This window comes from Neopsephotus bourkii, unplaced genomic scaffold (genome assembly GCF_033783945.1).
Source record: "Neopsephotus bourkii isolate Nb327-2 ecotype Australia unplaced genomic scaffold, CSIRO-AGI_Nbou_v1 NB_1451, whole genome shotgun sequence".
NCBI classification, from domain to species: domain Eukaryota; kingdom Metazoa; phylum Chordata; class Aves; order Psittaciformes; family Psittacidae; genus Neopsephotus; species Neopsephotus bourkii.
The window spans coordinates 188,889-207,942 of NW_026901928.1; the positions used below are offsets into that span (position 1 = coordinate 188,889).

General features: G+C 38.0%; 1 protein-coding gene across 2 annotated transcripts in view; it reads left to right on the forward strand.

Moving 5' to 3' along the window:
• CNTNAP4 (contactin associated protein family member 4) overlaps window positions 1-19,054 on the forward strand; it is a 240,696-nt gene that overhangs the window by 85,805 nt on the left and 135,837 nt on the right. For both annotated transcript variants that reach the window (XM_061368831.1, XM_061368830.1), the window contains exon 3: window positions 326-519. In XM_061368831.1, coding sequence (XP_061224815.1) covers window positions 326-519 — 194 coding nt within the window. The remainder of the gene's footprint in view (window positions 1-325; window positions 520-19,054) is intronic.

The window sequence follows — 19,054 nt, forward strand, 5'->3', positions numbered from 1 at the left end:
TTCTGGATCTGTGCGCTTTGAGAAATTTTTAAGGTGTCTTTGTGTGAGTTTGGCTGAATTAGATCCAAATCTGTGCTCACAAAATGAAACTTTTACCATTTGTTGTCACCCCATTCTCTAATAAAACCTACTAGGTACCAGCCATGTGTGAATGCTTAAAAATTCTGCAAAATGTTGTCATAACCCAACATTTTTTACTCACAAGATCGTCTACGCTTTCACTAGATGAGGTTCCTCGAATGATTAATTCATTTTTGCATATACAAGTTTTATATTCACTTTCTTTTTTTAAGAATACATTTCAATCTTTTTCATTCTTTTTAAGGTGCTGGTGGCTGGTCTCCTCTTGTGTCCAATAAATATCAGTGGCTTCAGATTGATCTTGGTGAAAGAACTGAGATTACTGCTGTTGCTACTCAAGGTGGTTATGGGAGCTCCGACTGGGTAACAAGCTACCTTCTGATGTTTAGTGATAGTGGACGAAACTGGAAGCAGTATCGTCAAGAAGAAAGCATTTGGGTATGTTCTTTCAATAATGAGAATTAAGTTTCTGCAGTACCAATTACAGTGTGTTAATTTTTACTTTTTAATTAGGAAAAAAACCCCAAACCCTTCTTTATTTGTTTCTAGACCATTTAATCTGATTGTAAAAAAATAAGTAACACAAGAAACCAAGATCATAACCAAATCCCAGTTTATAAAAACCAGTGAATATTAAGCAATATTTAATTTTGGATCTTTTAACCCCATCTGGTTTCTGATATTGCAAGCCATTTCATTCCTATTAGCTTTGTAGCTAATAATAATAATTAATAAGCCTTTCTACGATCATCACTAATTATTCACATGCATATTGTTGTGAGCAAAGGATACACAAAACCAGACAGATAATGTCCAAAATCTACGTGAAAAAAAATATTATACAGTTCCAGACCAGATTTGCATCTTTCCCTGATCCCCAGTGGTTAGAAGCTTGGACTGAATATTGTTATTATATTGGAAGAATATTGGTACTTGTGGCCTACATGTTTATCCTGTTACTTCTGTCCTTCAGTTCATATAAAAAGATGATTAAGTTTTTAACTTTACTAAGATTCAGGCTTCATTTGTTTCTTGCAACAGTTAAATATTATGTTAAAATATATTTTATTTTATGCATTTTATTTTTTGTTGACTTTTAGTTCAAAATGTTCTTGTTACTGTCAAAACCCATCCATGGTACAGTGAGATTACACAGTGTCTTATTTTTTGCATAATTATCCTCCTTTTTGAATTTGTTACTCTGTTTCAGATTGTGTTTTCATAACAAAAAGAAATAAATGATTTTCTAATCCATATGGCTGTGGGAAGTGAAAAAAGAAAAACAATCTTCTAAATATTAAATGAGCATTAGCTGCTACAGTATTGTCTTTGCCTATCTTCAGACAGACTGATAAAATGAATCTGAGAGGGAGAGCTGCTTTATCTCTTTAGAAAGGGCTTTTTTGAAATCCTATATTGGTATTGAAAACAGTGATGTAGATACTTACTTCCTGAATATTGCCACCAGTAAAATATCTATTAAAAAAAAAAAAAGTTGTTAAATGCTGATACAGACACTGGGGTAAGGAGGTTGTTAGATCTGTAGGATTCAATTCCATTATCTGAAGCTTAATAAAAAATACATTATTTTAATGATTCCAGTGCAGATTGGAGGCATGGTTTGCAGGCACTGATGCATAATTCAAGGATGTAAACCATCAAATTCAGAGATAGTCTATTGATCTCTTTTATGTATCTTTATTTAGGAGTTGCGCTTGTAGGGGCATATATTTTCTGTTTTCTAACCTAATGTATAGACGTAGTCTTGAAATAAAACTTTTAAATCTCTATTCTATAGATTTTCTTTGACTGTTACGTGTTCATGTTAAGTCTTCTTAAATGAAGTCCCTAAGTTCAGTTCAGTCAAGAACACCTCACATTTTATGATACCTACTGTGTTATTTCTATCCTTTTTATAAATGACTCATTGCTCTATTACACGATTGCCTAACATACCAGAGGTAATGTTTTTTTTCCTTTTTTTTTTTTTTTTTGACTACTACCATGCCTTACAATGATGGAAAATGCTTGATTTTGAAGGTTGTGTATAAGTACTTCAGAAATATAATTCAGGAGAATTCTGAAGTATAAGTACTTCAGAGTTCTTTGTGTAATGATTTGCACTCATTCTGTGCTTAAATAGAAAGATTACTTACCTTCTGTACAATTTCACAGCTCCATACTTTTTATTTTCCTTTTCAGAAGTTAGTTTTGAATTGTTTTTGTCATTTTATGACTTAAACAGGGGAAGCTTAGATTGGATATAAGGAGGAAATTCTTTCCTGTTAGAGTGGTGAGGCACTGGAATAGGTTGCCCATGGAGGTTGTGAATGCTCCATCCCTGGCAGCGTTCAAGACCAGGTTGGAAGAGGCCCTGGGTGATATGTCCCTGCCCATGGCAGGGGGGTTGGAACTTAATGATCTTAAGGTCCTTTCTAACCCTAACTATTTTGTGATTCTAATATTCTGAATTTCCTGTTATAAATAAAGCTGATCACAGTTTTTTCAATCACTGTAATTTTTTATAACTGAGATGCAAAAACTACTATCCAGGCATCTGCAGAGTATCTAGTTATAAACTCTCTTCATAGTCTCTGAAAAGAGTAGTGTTTTCTAAGCCTAGTTCCTCTGACCGTAGACATCTGTGTTAGGTTGAAATGAATCGTGTGCAATTATTTCCACTGTCTATAAAATGTTTAATTTCCTGCTGGTGCTGAATTTCAATGTAGATCTTCTAAATTTAGGCGAGATGAAGCCTATCCCCTCTTATGGCTGCTAAATATGATTTGTTTTCACTACTCTGCATATTAGGAATTAGTTCAGAAGGAATCGTGATGACCTTAGTCTTACCCAGGCAATACACCATGATTTTATTCTTCTTATTGTTTACTGGTGACCTAAATGTATGCCTCACTTGCTATCTTATACCTGTAAGGAGTTTATCTTTCATGTAGATTTTATTTATTGTTTAAAATCTTTTAATTACTAAAGATACTTTTTAAAGGCTAATTCTGTTACTAGGACTTCTCTTGTCTAATAGGTATTGGCGAGTGTGGTTAGGTATAGGTAATTTTAGTAGTTTTTCCTTAGTTCAACAGAAAAAAATCTATTTGCACACTCATTTTCTGTCCTCACTGACATGACTATCTTTTTGAAAGTTGTTTCTCTGTATTTTCTGCGCTGTTCTTGATAATTATGTTAAGACTTTTTTTCAGGTAGGACTTCCTGGGATCAATATCAACATCTTTTTAAGTTTGCAGAGTTCTGGTCAAGATATAATTCTAAAGCAAAATAGTTGTTATTAATGGTGAAATGCATATTTGTGGACAGCAGTTTTTTCCTCTGAGAAGATAAATTTAATAATTACTATTTTGATTATATAAAGTTATATGAATGTTGAATGATTTGTTGTGCATGCCTTGCTATTCATGTTCCAGAGTTCCTCTCTAAAGGAATTGGGATATTAGAGCTTATTGGAAACTTCCCGTGCTATAAAATGACCCACCGTTATGCAAAGTTTCAGGTTAAGGAATAACGAATCACAACCATTCCTCTCCCTTCAGTGACTGTTCTTCATCATTATCTACTTCACTGTAAAAGCAATAGTCTGCACCTATATGTTACTTTGCTGGACTTCTGTTAATTACCACTTTGAACCAAAACAACTTTCTACTGATTCTTCCTGCAGTCAATGACATAGATAATTTAAATGGGTGCTCCATCAGTACATTTTCCTTAAACATAAATTCCAGATGCTGTGACCAGTACACAGACTGGCTTGTCACTCTTTCTGTTGCTGCTTACAGAAAACAAACTACCTTGTAATCTATGAATTAAAGTAGGGCAGATGGTGATAATTTCAACACAGTTGGTTCTGATGTAGCTAGGTTTGTTGTAATACGTTCATCATTCACCTTTCATGCATTTTCAGCCAAAAAACTCCCAACAGAACAGTTTTAACTGCTCAATTCAACTGTGTAACTCAAGGACATGTAACAACTTAGCTACAAGTGACTTCTGTCTTTCTGTAACTTCCTCAAAGAGAAAATTACCACAGGGATTGTCAGATTCCATAATTCATGTGTAAAAACTTCAAAATCCACTAGTATGCATAAAGTGGTTAAAAAAATATTTGCAGCTTTAAATTCTTAAATTCTTTGTGTAAAGTGTAATAGCATAAAAGACAAGCAAACTGTATTTTACTTTCAGATGTTGATTAAAAATCCTCTTCATCTTGTGCAGAATGTGTGTTTTAAATAAAAAAAAATATTAAAAAAAGAAACTGTGTATCCTGAAACTGTAAAACATCATCAAAATAATTTATCTTAGAAATGTTCTGTTTCAGGAAGGTTTGTTAAAATAACACTGTGAACAGTTATGGCATCGCTATTGTCCGTAACATTGGATATACAAAACCAAGAGCTACTGACTAGAAGAGGTAACAGAAAAAGAGAGTGAAAAACAGTGGTTATCAAAATCTGTGCAGGCCAGAAGTAAATTTTCTCGCAATATTGAATTAAAATAAAGATTTTCAGGATCTGAAAGTGAAAAGAGTTCAGTATAATGGCACATACAGAAATCTGCTTTGTCATGCTAGCTTAAGATGATAGTTTCAAGACTTTCACCTTTAGCAGTTTGAGTGTTATGAAGGTAAATACAAAATGTGCTGCTTCTTAGAGTATGCGGATTGGTATTACATAAGCTTTTGTAGTCTTTTATAATTCAATTTTCTTCCTTATTTTACTATTATCATAATTATAGTAAACCTGACATATATTGTTCCTAAAATATGTATCTTTATTTTTAAAAAGCAAATATTTTTTTTCCAGAGCCATTTAGGTGGTTATGGTGCATATCCATATGGGCTGTGGTAGGTTGACCTTGGCTGGATGCTAGCTGCCCACCAAAGCTGCTCTATGACTCCCCCTCCTCAGCTGGACAGGAGAGAGAAAATACAACATAAGGCTTACGGGTCAAAATAAGGATAGGGAGAAATCATTTAGCAGTTACTGCAATAGGTAAAACAGACTCGGCTTGGGGAAATAAGTTTCATTAATTACAAGTCAAGTCAGAATAGGGTAATAAAAAAGAAAACTAAATCTTAAAAAAAGCTTCACCCCAACCTCCCTTCTTCCCAGGCTTAAATTACTCCTATTTTTCCCTGCTTCCTCCCCCAGGAGCTTCAGGGGGATGGAGGTTCTGGTCAGATTGTCACACATTGTTTCTGCCACTCATTTCTCCTCAGGAAAGCTCTCCTCATATCTTCCTGCAGGGTCCCATGGGAGACAGTCCTCCATGAGTTTCTCCAAAGTACGTCCTTCCCTCAGGCTGCAGTTCTTAACGAACTGCTTCACCATGAGTCCCTTCCATGGGTGCAGTCCTTGAAGAACAGACTGCTTCGGTGTAGGCCCCTTCCATGGGGTGCATCCTTCAGGAATAGACTGCTCCGGTGTGAGTCGCTCATGGGGTCACACGTCCTGCAGCAAACCTACTCCAGTGCGGGTTCCTCTCTCCACAGGGCCACAGGTCCTGCCGGGAGGCCTGTTCCACTATGGGCTTCCATGGGGTCACAGCCTCCTTTGGGCATCTTCCTGCTCCAAAGTTCAATCCTCCGTGGGCTGCAGGTGGGTATCTGCTCCACTGTGGACATCCATGGGCTGCAGGGGCACAGTCTGGCACAGTCTGCCTCATCATGGTCTGCACCACGGGCTGCAGTGGAATCTCTGCTCTGGTGCCTGGAACACCTCTCCCTTCTTCAGTAGCCTTGTCTGCAGAGCTGTTTCTTGCACATATTCTCACTCCCTTCTCCAGCTGCAATGCCTCTTTGTGCAGTAACTGTTTCCCCTTCTTAAATCTGGTATCAGGGAGACACTAGCACCATTGCTGATGGGTTTGTCCTTGACCGGCAGCGGCTTTGTCTTGGAGATGGTTGGCATTGGCCCTATGCACATGGTGAAAGCTTTGAGCAGTATCTCACAGAAGCCATCCCTGTAGCCCTGCTAGTACAAAAACCTTGCCATTCAAACCCAATACATAGTGTTACGTATCTCTTGCAATAAAGCTTTTCTGTCAAAAAATATAGCTATGGCAAAAAAATAATTGCATTCTGTGTAGCAGAATTGGCTTGTTTCACATCTTAATGTAGCATAAATATCGAGGGGTTCTGTTGTTTGTATTTTAGGGGTGGTATGTTTCCAAGTAAGACATGAGAAGTGGAAGTAGGCAGTATTATCTTCCATTGAACCCAAGATAGGTCCAACCAAGAATATGAAATCCCATTTGAGATAAGAAACATGAGGTTCAGTGAAAAAGGGTCAGATACTGAATCATTTATTGGATACAAACATTTGAAAAGTTTTCAAGCCTGTTATTTAATGTGAGGAGAAGAATACAGGCAGGTGAATAATTCATAGCTAATATTTTATTCAACAAATGTTTGCATTTTCTTCCTCAGAACTGTCTGTTAGAGTGTGATTTACATAATGAATCGCCTATTTTCAAATTATTTGTAAATACTGCTTTTAGAAATAGCTCACATTCAGCTTGCTACAATATTCATGAACATGTCCTGGCAGCTTTCAATATGTACACAGATCTCAATGATATGTTTAAATTCCCCAGCCAAGTAACCGTTAAGTGTTAAGTTCAGAGCTTCATAAGTAAATGTTCAGAATAATGAATTTGAAACTAATTTTCCAGAAGAATTCTGTACTAATTTCATGATACCATGGTGAATATATTTACAGTATCCTATGAACTAGAAAATTGTGGGTAGCAAAAACAAATGAGATAGTAAAATGGTTAAAATAATTTAATTTAAAAAATATTACAACTGATCACTTTTAATGTCTGCACAGTTATAGGGGAAATTAAATCTGAGCATCTCAGTACTGTTAATCTTCTGGATATTTCTAGTAACACCTGAATTTTTATCCTTCCTCTTTGGTTCCACAGCAGCTTCTTATCATTTGTAATTATCAGAAATAGTACATTGAACAACATTTTCAAAGCTCTTTGGTTGCTTGTTAAAATGTTATAAGGTGACATCTCTTCCTAGAAACTAAAAAAAAATATTTTCATGTATGTGCATGCATACATCCACACTTACAAAGGCAGAGATATATTCTGTGATAGGAAACTGACTGATACAGATTCTAATAAAGAGAAATTGCATAAAAATATACCTTATATGTTTCTATAATTGAGGGAAATATGAGTAAATTTATGTCAAGTAATATTACTCAAAAAATGTTGCTCCCACTCTTTGTATGCTGAAGAACTTAGAAGTATGAACTTGGAACTCGAAAAGACAAACAGTTCACAGAATCACAAAGTCGCAGAATCACAGAATTGTTTATGATAGAAAAGACCTTTAAGATAATCAAGTCAAACTCTTAACCTAGCACTAACAATTCCACCACTTAACCGTGTCCCTAACTGCCACATTTGCACACCTTTAAAATACCTCCAGGGGCGGAGATCAGCCACTTCCCTGAGCAGTCTGTTCCAACACTTGATTACCCTTTCATTGAAGGTATTTCTCTTACATAGTAAAATCACAGAACCATAGGATAGTCCAATCTAAACTTACCCTGTTTAAGTTTGAACTCATTACCCCTTGTCCTGTCACTACAGTCCCTGATGAAGAGTCCCTCTCGGCACCCTTGTAGGCTCCCTTCAGACACTGGAAGGCTGCTATGAGGTCTCTATGCAGCCTTCTCTTCTCCAGGCTAAACAGCCCCAACTTGCTCAGCCTGTCTTCATACGGGAGGTGCTCCAGTCTCCTGATCATCCTTGTGGCCCTCCTCTGGACTTTTTCCAGTAGTTCCATGTCCTTTTTATGTTGAGGACACCAGAACTGCACACAATACTCCAAGTGAGGTCTCACAAGAGCTTTGTTGCCATTGTTTGGACATGCTTCAACACCTCATTGTTTGTCTTCTTGTGAGGGGCCCGAAACAGACCTCACGAGTGCCAAGTAGAGGACACTTCCCTAGTCCTGCTGGACATGCTGTTTATGATACAAGCCAGGTGCTCCTGGTGTTCTTGGCCACTGGGCTCACTGCTGCTCATATGTCAACCATCTTTCCCAAGTGCTTTTCTGCTGGGTGGCTTTCAAGCCACTCTTTCCCAGGCTTGTAACATTGCATGGTGGTGTTGTGACCTGTTGTATATTCTAGGACCTGGCACATAGCTTTGTTGACCCTCATACAGTTTGCCTCTGCCCATTTATCCAGCCTGTCCAGATCCCTCTATAGACCCTTCCTGTCCTCAAGCAGATAAACACTCCCACCCAACTTGGTATCATCTGCAAACTGACTGAACGTGCACTCAGTCTCCTTGTCCTGACCCTGGATAAAGACATTAAATAAAAATGGCCTCACTCTGAGTCTCAGGGAAGACCACTTGTGAGTGGCTGCCAATTGGATTTAATTCCATTCACCACCACTTTTCAGGTGAAGCTATCCAGCCATTTTTTTACCCATTGAAGAGAACACCCATCCAAGCCATGAACAACCAGTTTCTCTGTGAGAATGCTTGGGAAACTGTCAAAGGCTTTACTAAACTCCAAGTGAATAGCATCCACAGCGTTCGCTCATCCACTGAACGGGTCACCTTGCCATAGAAGAAGATCTGGTTTGTCAAGTAGGACCTGCCTATCATAAACCAGTGCTGACTGGGCTTGGTCAACCAGATATCCTGTACATGCCATATGATGGCGCTCAAGATGATCTGCTCCATAAGCTTTCCAGTCGCTGAGGTCTGACACGCCTTTGCTTCTCTGGGTGCTCTTTATAGCCCTTTTGAAGATGTGGGTGACATTTGCTAACCTCCAGCCAACTGGGACACCCTGATTAGCCAGGACTGCTGATAATTATTGAAAGTGGCTCAGTGAGTGCTTCCACCAGTACCCTCAGTACCCTTGAGTGGATCCCAGGTAGACCTGTAAACGTGTGTGTGTCTAAATTGTGTAGCAGGTCATTTACCGTTTCCACTTGGATTATGTAGGATTCATTCTGCTCCCTGTCCCTGACTTTGAGGTCAAGGGAAATAATAATAATATAATTGTTCTTACAGTGAAAGACTACACCTCTTGTTACGGTGAACAGCATAATTATCTGGGTTTTTTTTTAAATTAATTTTAAAAAGCCATGCTTTTAGATCAATATTAACGGTTCTTTGCTGTCACTTCTAAATATTATACCTTTAAAAAAAAAATAAGCTATCTTGAAAGGTTAAATGTATCATTATGAAAATATTACAGTAGAAAAGCTATTGACAATGGCATTTTCTTTTTATTAAAAGCTGATCTTGGCCTGAGTTACTCTATTTGACTTTGGCTTTGCAAGATTTGAAACTTTATAATGCCAGACAAGGTAGTGTAAATAAATTTTATGTTCTAATTTGGTAATTTAGACTACAGTTCTTCAGAAGAGATTATTGGAAAATAATAGTTTCTGGCCAGATTATGATACTATGGAAATCCATCCTGTCTTCATTAGTTTGGTCCTTTTTTTTGCTGAAAGGGCTCATGCACAATAGTACCTTTTAGTGGTGAGAAGAAATAAGGGACAGACATATGTAGTAAAAGATGAGTTTTGGCATAAGAACGACTGTTCTATTATCTATCTAGTGTTGAGCCAAATATTTTTTTGTCACCCATTTAGTCTGTAAATTGACTTATCAAGTTATCTTCACAGTGTTCAACTGTCTTTTATAAACCATCTACACTGGTCTGAAATCCTTTGCTAAAAAAACATAATGAAAAAACCCTACTATGTTATAAAGGAAAAATGTGAAATCACATGAAGAATTCTGCACTGATATTTTCTAACCAAAAGGTAGTGTCTTCTCTAAAAATTTAAGTGGCTTTACTCCTTTTTCTTGGGTCTGCATATCATCCCTGGTTGCTTCTGGATGATAATTAAAATGGGCAAAACCTCAAAAAATTTTGAGGCATATATGGTGAGTTCTCAAATTTGCTTGTCAGTTCCCATGAAAAAAACAAGACTAAAATTCTGGCAAATATATTCTTTAAAAGATTTACATTTCACTTTTCATCTTTTTGAAAAATATTTATTAAATTGAACCAAAACATGCAAATCTAGAGTACTCAACCACAACAAAAAAAAACCCAACAAATTTTGTTTTTTTTTTTTTTTTTAATATTGTTTTACAGTCAAGCCATTATTAACACATTGTGAACGGCAGAACAGTGAGATATTGTGAATATCAGGAGTTAAAAAGGACCCAAGTTTATTATTTTGACATCTTACTTGAAGATGAGATGCTGAATTTTGCCTTATTTATCCCAGGTTAGATTATATAAACATTTCTTTTAATGCATACATCTTCAAATCCAGTAGGAAATCAAAATTCTCTATACTGTTGTCCTGGGTTTAGCAGCAGCAGTCATTTTTTTCTCCTTCTTGGTAGCTGGTGCAGTGCTGTGTTTTGACTTTCGGGCTGGGAACAAAGCTGATAAAAATGGTGTTTTGGTTTGGCCAAGGACTTCGTGAGCCTCATGCTCTGCCAGGGAGGAGGGGAAGCCGGGAGGAAGCAGAGACAGGACACCAGACCCAAACTGACCAAAGAGGTATTCCATACCACAGCACGTCATGCCCAGGGGGGAACTGGGAGGTACCGGGAAGGACAGGGGGTCGCCCGGGTCGGACTGGTGGTTCGGCGCTTGGTATTGTACTCCTTTCCTTTGCTATTTTCTCTTATCATTGTTGTCGTTGGGGGTAGCGGTGGTGATTTGTATTGTACATTAGTTGCTAGACTGTTCTTATCTCAGCCCGTGGGAGTTGCATACCTTCGATTCTCCTCCCCATCCCTCTGGGAGCGGGGAAAGGGGGAGGGGCAGCCCCTGGGAAAGGGGAGGGGACGGACTAACGTGGGCCTCGATTGCTTCCAGCCTGGCACCACTCACTGGGAGTAAGTGCACAAGCTGTCTTGGTTGGGGTTAAACCACGACAACTGTATAATTCCCGACATTTAGCTTTAAAATTTTGAAGAAAACTTGATTTTTGTCTTATACTAGTACTTTATGTTTTAGAACACTGAAATAAAGAAGCAACTTTACTTAATTTCTGTTTCTTATGAGGAACTTAACATAAATTACAAAATAAATAGAAAATGAATTTTCAAACCTAGGAAATACAAGAATATCTCAGTGAAATCATACCACAAATAGCACGAGATAAAAAGCAAATTATATAGGAGTATAAGGCCCTCTGAAATCTGTTATTTATGTATTATACTTCTTTGGATTATACTTCTATGAAAATTTATATTTTTTTAAATCCTCAATGATAGAAGCTTTCTGCAAGCTATACATAAATTTGAAATATACTCATTTTCTGAAAGTTCAACAAACTTAAACTAAGTGGCTCAAACCACTGAGCCACACTTTTTAGTTGTTTCTTAGGGGTGTTTCATTACGGTCATCGTTTTTCTGTTTATGTGTGTCATTTAGGAATTAATTTCCATATTAAAATCCATATACGGATTTGAACTTCTACTTGACTTAACTTCAACAAAAATTTATTTCTTTGTTTTGATACCATGAGTAACTCCCAGTATTTCCATGACTAACAGTGTCATTTTGAGCATATTTACAGATTTTTTGTTATATTTCCTGAGTCTTTTCCCATGTATCTAATGCTTTCATTTGCTCCTCATACATTTCTGTATAGTTTTTGGATCTTTTTAGTGTAAAAGACACGCAGGTTGTATTTTTCCATATTTTTTTTAATGTGTTTTGAATTAATATAATACTAATTCTCTGTTTCTGTTAAAATATGTATTTCTTGCATTATAGAATATCACCTAGGGTTAATTTAACAGTATGATTTGAAAAAATTAACATTTTTCACTGACTTACACAAATTCATGTATAAACTTGAATCCTTCTTTGCCACAAATCCCTGCCACAGAAAATCAAGACAGTTGACAGATCTGATGGCTTAAGCCTTCAATGCACATTGAACATCTGTGCCATAGAGAAACTACGTGGCGATTTCTTCCCACTCTATCTCTCTTGTTCAACAAACCCTAGCATGTAGTAAAACAGGCATAGATGCTAGTAGTACCCTTCAAGGCCAGTTTCTTAGAATTTCTAAGGTAGGCAAGTTGTGTACAAGTGGTTCAATGAAGAATGCCATCAAGGCACTGGAATGTATAGGTCATTAAAAATGAAATGCTACTGAAATGCTACAGAAAAATGACTGCTACTGCTGAACCCAGGACAGTCAGGAAATAAAAATTTACTTTCAGTGGCAAGAAAAATGTCTTTGAGAGCTGAATTTCTTGCTTTATCAATTGCCTGTCCAAATTCCAGTGCTATTCTGGTATTATAAGGCAGAATGGAAAATACTTGGCCAAACGCGTTTGCTGGTCCATTAGCCTCACGTGGCTATTCCAGTAAAATCTAAAAATTTGAATGCCTGTGACAAAGCATTGGTATGAAGCCCTGTCCATAGGCTGATAAATTTTTTTCTTATGATTCCCAGCTGACATAATAGTAAAATCTGCTCCTTGCCTCCATCCATTCCTCTTCTCTGGATCCATTAATCCCTCAGGAAATCTGTCTCCTGCCCATGTCTGTATTTCTTTGTACCTACTGGACTGAGTCACACTGTACTCAGTAAGTATTTCTCTTTTGCTTTTTTAATTTCAGCACTGCAGGTCAAGTACCTGCAGAAGTTTCACTGTAGACATCTGATAGTCTGGTCACAAATCTTACAATGCTTACTTTGGTAAATGCAACTTTTATGTGAGGGGTGCTAATCAATGCTCAAAAAGGACTCCATGTGGTACAGTGCTGTATTCCTTGCACATGCTCAGGATTTAAACAAATCGTTGAAATCCTTAGTCATTGGAGGTCAGTTGTTTCTCATGTCTTTTAATGCATAAATCTTCAAATCCAGTAGGAAATAAAAATTCTCCATACTGTATAATTCCTAACATTTAGCTTTAAAGCTTCGAATAAAACTTGCTCAAAAAGGGCTCCATGTGATACAGTGCTGTATTCCTTGCTCAGGCTCAGGATTTAAAAAAATCGTTGAAATCCTTAGTCATTGGAGGTCAGTTGTTTCTCATGTCTTTGGGTGATAGCTGGCAATAGCACATTTATTCGGAGTAGATTTTTCCTTGAAAATATTACTATTCAGATTAATATTTCTTTATTATAGTAAATGTTAAGAAAGTGTTTTTTTTCTATAAAACTCCTAATTATGGGAATACAAGTATGGCATTTTCCTCCATCACAAGAAAATGATAGTCATATAAAATGGAGATTGATTGCAGACCCATATTTTCATTTTAAAATTTTTCGTCACGTATAAGTATGCACACTCTAGCTATTCTGTCACCAAAATTGATTTTTTCATTACATGTATTTCTGTACTGCAAACAAAAGCTTTATCTAACAGAACAAAGATAAATAAAAAATATTTTTCTTCAGAAAATCTGAATTCAAATTAATAATAAAGCTGACTAAGGAAATTTCTTTTGACTTGTGGAAGAAGAAAAAAAATAAGTAAATTACAGGTTTGATCAGTTCCTCTTGGAGGGTTGGTCCTGATACAATAGTAATTAATAGTTTTCAAATAACATTGGGAAGAAAAGATCTAGAAGTGTGTTACTTGAATCTGACGTTATTCAATTAGTGTTGTTTGCAAAGAAAAAATGTAACTGATAAGCAAAACTGAGTAACATTGAGTATTGGGGCAGTAAGAATGAATCACCAGTCAGTAGGAGCAGAGAGGTCATCATTTGGAAGAATCTTAAAGCTTGCATTACTTACCTGAAACATGCATGTAAGCTACTAACATGGTTCTGGAGAAAGCAGTACAGCTTGTATGTGCATGAGGAAAAATTTTTGGATGGAAAGACAAGACCTTGGATAGTTGTGAGTAAAATTCCTCTTGGTGTGTTTAGTGCTATTCTAATTATGTTACAGAAGAATGCAAACTGGAAGGGATAGAGAAGGGCCATGAATATCATAAAATAAAAGGAGAGGCTATAATTTGGGAGAAGGCAAAAACATTTTGGTTTGAAAGTCTAGGAAGAAAGGCTGAGAAGGGTTTCTGGTCACTATCTAGAAAAGTGCCAGTGTGTACAACCTAAATGGAAATAACATCTATTTAAGACAAAATGGCAGGAGGAGGTAATAACCCCCCCCTGAAATTTACATCTGAAGAAGTTAATAAAAACTTGTGTATAATTTTTTTTTAAATCAGAAAAAAAATTGCTGAATGAGTTTTTGTCAGGCTCCAACAATAGGTTTTCGGCTAATATGTCAATGCATTATCTTTCATTTCTCTTATATTTTTATTTTCTTACTCAATTTTTGTTGTTTTGTTTTGTTTTTTTTTTTTTTTTGTCTATTTCTTTTTTTTTTTCTGGGTACATAGACTCTAATGTAAAGGCCATCCAATTCAGTGCTGTCTTTCTTATTCAATCAGATGGCTTTGGGACTCAAGCACTACTACAGCTTCTTTTTCTTACTTTTATAACACCAGAAAAAAAAATTTTGGCCTATGATTCCATACTTCACATTAGCAGTTTGATTAGGTTTATTGGGATATGGAGGTACATGCACTCCACAGTTCCATAAGTATTTCAGGACCATTAGTAACTAAGGGAAGAACTTCCTGTGTACAGTTAGAGCTAGTACACAGAACTTCATTGTAGTAATAAAGCCTTCAGCTGTGCTTATTTGTATCTGTTCTGTATACTTAAGCATTTTATTTGGACAGACACTGATTTATTCTTCCTCAGTGCAGGAAATCAGTTACTAAATATACTCCTGTTTAGTTGATTGGGGTTTTTTAATTATTTCCAGGAATATATTACCTCTTCTAAGCTTTTTATTTGAAGACTTTGAGGTTTTTTAGCTTATTTAGATCTATGGTTGCACTTTTGCAAAGTTTCTTGGGGTTCCTCTCTCTGGTGTGCTTCAGTTTCTTCAGATAACTTTGCATACACTGATCCCCTGCATACCTTCCTGTGAGCGTAGTTTCTTTTCCTTTTTATATTAATGTCGGCTGAAATGAAGGCCCTTCTCTTTCATAGAAAGAGTCAGACACATTAGGGATTATCTGATGAGGATTATAATGGTGGAAATATGACATGGTTACTTGTAACTTGCTGTTCTGACTCAAGAGATGCTCATGTTAAAAATAGTGTTCACATGAAATCATTACTCAGGTCAGCAGTGTGCATGATCATGTAAGTGAATGCAAGCTGGTACTATAAAGTGAGTCAACACTAGATCAGCTATACAGTTGTATCAATAAGTGTTCCAGTCAGACCAGCCTACTACCTAGGTAATGATTGTTTAAGTATGTGCTAATCCAAGAATGGCCTATAGCAACAGTTTTATCTCTGTATTTCTCCTTGTAGTCGTTATGAACAACGACAACAACGGGAAAGTTTGAAGAAAACTTACAAAATACCTTATATCCTACACAATTGTAATTGTTTCTGCTACTCAGCCATTTCTGGGGTTAGAACAACATTATTTTATTTTGATATTTACAAAGCAAATCAGATTGCTTCAGAGAAGAGGTATTTAAAGTGTTAGTCTGTGTAGTTTATATTATAGAAGTTTTAAGATATGCTGTATGGAGGAATTTAGAGGAAAAATATATCATCTGTCTGTACAGGCTAAGTACAAGTAAATATTGAACGCCTCATGGATATAACCTGGCAAGAAGAAAAAGCTAAAGTTAGCAAATGCAGAACTTTTAATTCCAGTTTTCACAAGCTGCTATATATTATTGTTCACAAGGGTAATGAAATAATAACTTTGCTTAGGTCAGGGACCTGATGGCTTCCAAAAACTGTTTGTAACAAAATGTTCACTGAAATACCTTACAGGTCACTTGTTCTGTTCAGCTTTATAATCTTGCTAAATTTTCTGCCAGATGAAAATGTTTAGCTGTGAATAAATGCATGTTGCACACATTTTGAAAAGAAAAAATTGTTTTTAATCTATATGTCATCATGGCTTGACTTCGCGAACGAAGATTTGGGAAGGGCTTTTACCCACGCTTACTACAAGCGCACTGATGACTAAGAAGGCCAATGTGGGATAGGCAAATCCGGCTACAAAAAGCACAGCAGAAGGTCTCCTTGGGTGGAACAGGTGGGACACGATTCTTCCTGCGTTGTCTTTTCTCCTCGAGACTAGTTCTTCGTGAGCTCTCAAAGGAGTCAGCGGCATTATGTATGGTGTGCCTCCAAGTCTCCCGATTGGAGGCCAAGGTGTACCACTGATGGTAGTCAATATGGCCAAGGCTAAGGTATTGTTTCAGGGAGGCCTTATATCTCTTCTTTGGGGCACCTCTCTTGCAGCTACCGGTGGCAAGTTCACCATAAAACATGATCTTGGGGAGGCGGTGATCCTTCATTCTAGAGACGTGCCCTGCCCAACGCAGCTGCAATTTCAGCAATATGGCCTCGATGCTGGTGACCCCTGCCTGTTCGAGGACAGTGACATTAGACACATAGTCAGTCCAATGGATGTTTAGAATTGTACGGAGGCAGCACTGATGAAAGCGTTCCAGGAGTCGCAGGTGATGACGGTAGATGACCCATGATTCAGACCCATATAAAAGGGTAGACAATACAATGGCTCTGTAGACACTGATCTTTGTACTTTTCTTCAGGTGTTTATTACACCAGACTCTTTTATGGAGTTTTCCAAAGGCTCTATATGCCTTTGCTATTCTGTTGTCTATCTCTTTGTCGATCGTGGCATCCGAGGAAATGATGCTTCCCAGATAGCTGAACTGCTGAACTGTCTTAAGCTCTGACTCGCCGATGGTAATATGGGGATGGCGATAACCTTCTTGCGGTGCAGGTTGGTAGAGGACTACTGTCTTCTTCAAGCTGACTTCCAGCCCAAAAACCTCAGCCGCCTCCGCAAAGCAAGATGTTAAACGCTGCAGAGCTGCTTCTGTGTGGGCAACAAGGGCGGCATCATCAGCAAAGAGCAGTTCAAGGACAAGATGGTTTAGGGTCTTAGTGTGGGCCTTCAGTCGCCTTAGATTGAATAGGCTACCATCGGTACGATATCGAATACAAATGCCGTCTTGTTCGTCGAGGTCTGCTGTAGCCCTTTGGAGCATCATGCTAAAGAAGATTGTGAATAAGGTCGGTGCGAGAACGCAACCTTGTTTCACACCATTGGTTATTGGGAAAGGCTCAGAGAGTGCATCGCCATACCTGACTTGGCCTTGCTGATCCTCATGTAACAGAATAATCATTTTGAGGAACTTGGGGGGACAACCTAATCGTTCCAAGATCAGCCACAGGCCTTTTCTGCTCACAGTGTCAAAAGCTTTGGTGAGGTCAACGAAAGTTACATATAACCCCTTATTCTGTTCTCTACACTTTTCTTGCAATTGTCTGAGAACAAATACCATGTCTGTGGTACTTCTATTAGCCCTGAAACCACACTGACTTTCAGGTAGAAGTTCTTCTGCGATAGCAGGTACTAGTCTGTTCAATAGTATTCTTGCAAGAATTTTACCAGCAATGGAGAGCAGAGTTATACCACGGTAGTTTGAGCAGTCTGACTTGGCACCTTTTTTCTTATACAGAGTGACGATGATTGCGTCACAAAAGTCTGACGGTATTTTGCCTTGTTCCCAACAGCACACAACTAGCTCATGAAATTTAGCGTGAAGTGCTTGGCCTCCATGCTTCCATATTTCAGGTGGGACTCCGTCAACCCCAGCTGCCTTGCCAGTTTTCACCTGCTGTATGGCCTTAAGAGTCTCTCCCATGGTAGGGGCTAAATCCAATTCATTTTTCACTGGATGTTGCAGAATGTGCTGGATTCCTTCGCCTTGGACTACACGATTTGCACTAAAGAGGGTTTGAAAATGTTCAGACCAACGATTCAGGATGGAGATTTTATCTGTAAGAAGCGTTTGGCCATCTGCACCAAGTAAGGGGCTTTGAACCTGGAATGTGGGTCCATACACTGCCTTCAGAGCCTCATAGAATCCTCTGTGGTCACCCAAATCTGCACATAATTGAGTCTTTTCTGCTAGGTTGACCCACCACTTGTTCTGGATGTCTCTAAGTTTCTGTTGGAGTTTGCTACATGCAAGACGAAAGGCTGCTTTTCTTACATGGCAGAGTGGCTGAGCGAGGTGTGCTTGATGAGCAGATCTCTTTTTTGTCAGCAATTCCTGGACCTCCTGGTTGCTATTGTCAAACCAGTCTTTGTTTTTCTTTGAGGAGAACCCAATGGATTCTACGGAGGACTGCAGGATGCTGTTTTTGATATGTTGCCAAAGCGCTTCAGGAGAAGAATCTATAAGTTGGTCTTCAAGCCTAGTTTGAAGGTTAGCCTGAAAGCTGTGCCTCACTGCAGCTATTTGAAGATTATCGACATTGAGCCTCCTCCTTGGAATGCCGCCCCTCTTAGGTTTGGGCTTGAAGTGGAAATTAAGTTTGCAACGCACAAGGCGGTGGTCTGTTTGGCATTCTGCACTAGGCATCACTCTGGTCTGGCAGACATCACGAATATTTCTCTGGCACACTAAAACATAGTCAATAAGGTGCCAATGTTTAGATCGAGGATGCATCCAGGTTGTCTTCCAGCTGTCTTTCTGCTGGAAGATAGTGTTGGTGATGGTAAGCTGTTGCTCTGCACAGAACTCTAGTAAGAGATGACCGTTATCATTGCAGCTGCCAGCACCGTGCTTGCCTAGTACTCCTTTCCAGGCTTCAAAGTTCTTTCCTACTCGGGCGTTGAAATCACCAAGGATCACCAATGGTCTTATCTTCTATAGGAACTTTCTGAGTGAGGTGACGCAGGTTGGAGTAGAATTTTTCTGCAGGGTCAGCTTGCAGAGTTGGAGCATATATGCTGAAAAGAACAACGTGTTGCTTATTGTGTAGTGGAATACGTAAGGAGATAATACGGTCGGAATGACCTATCAACAAA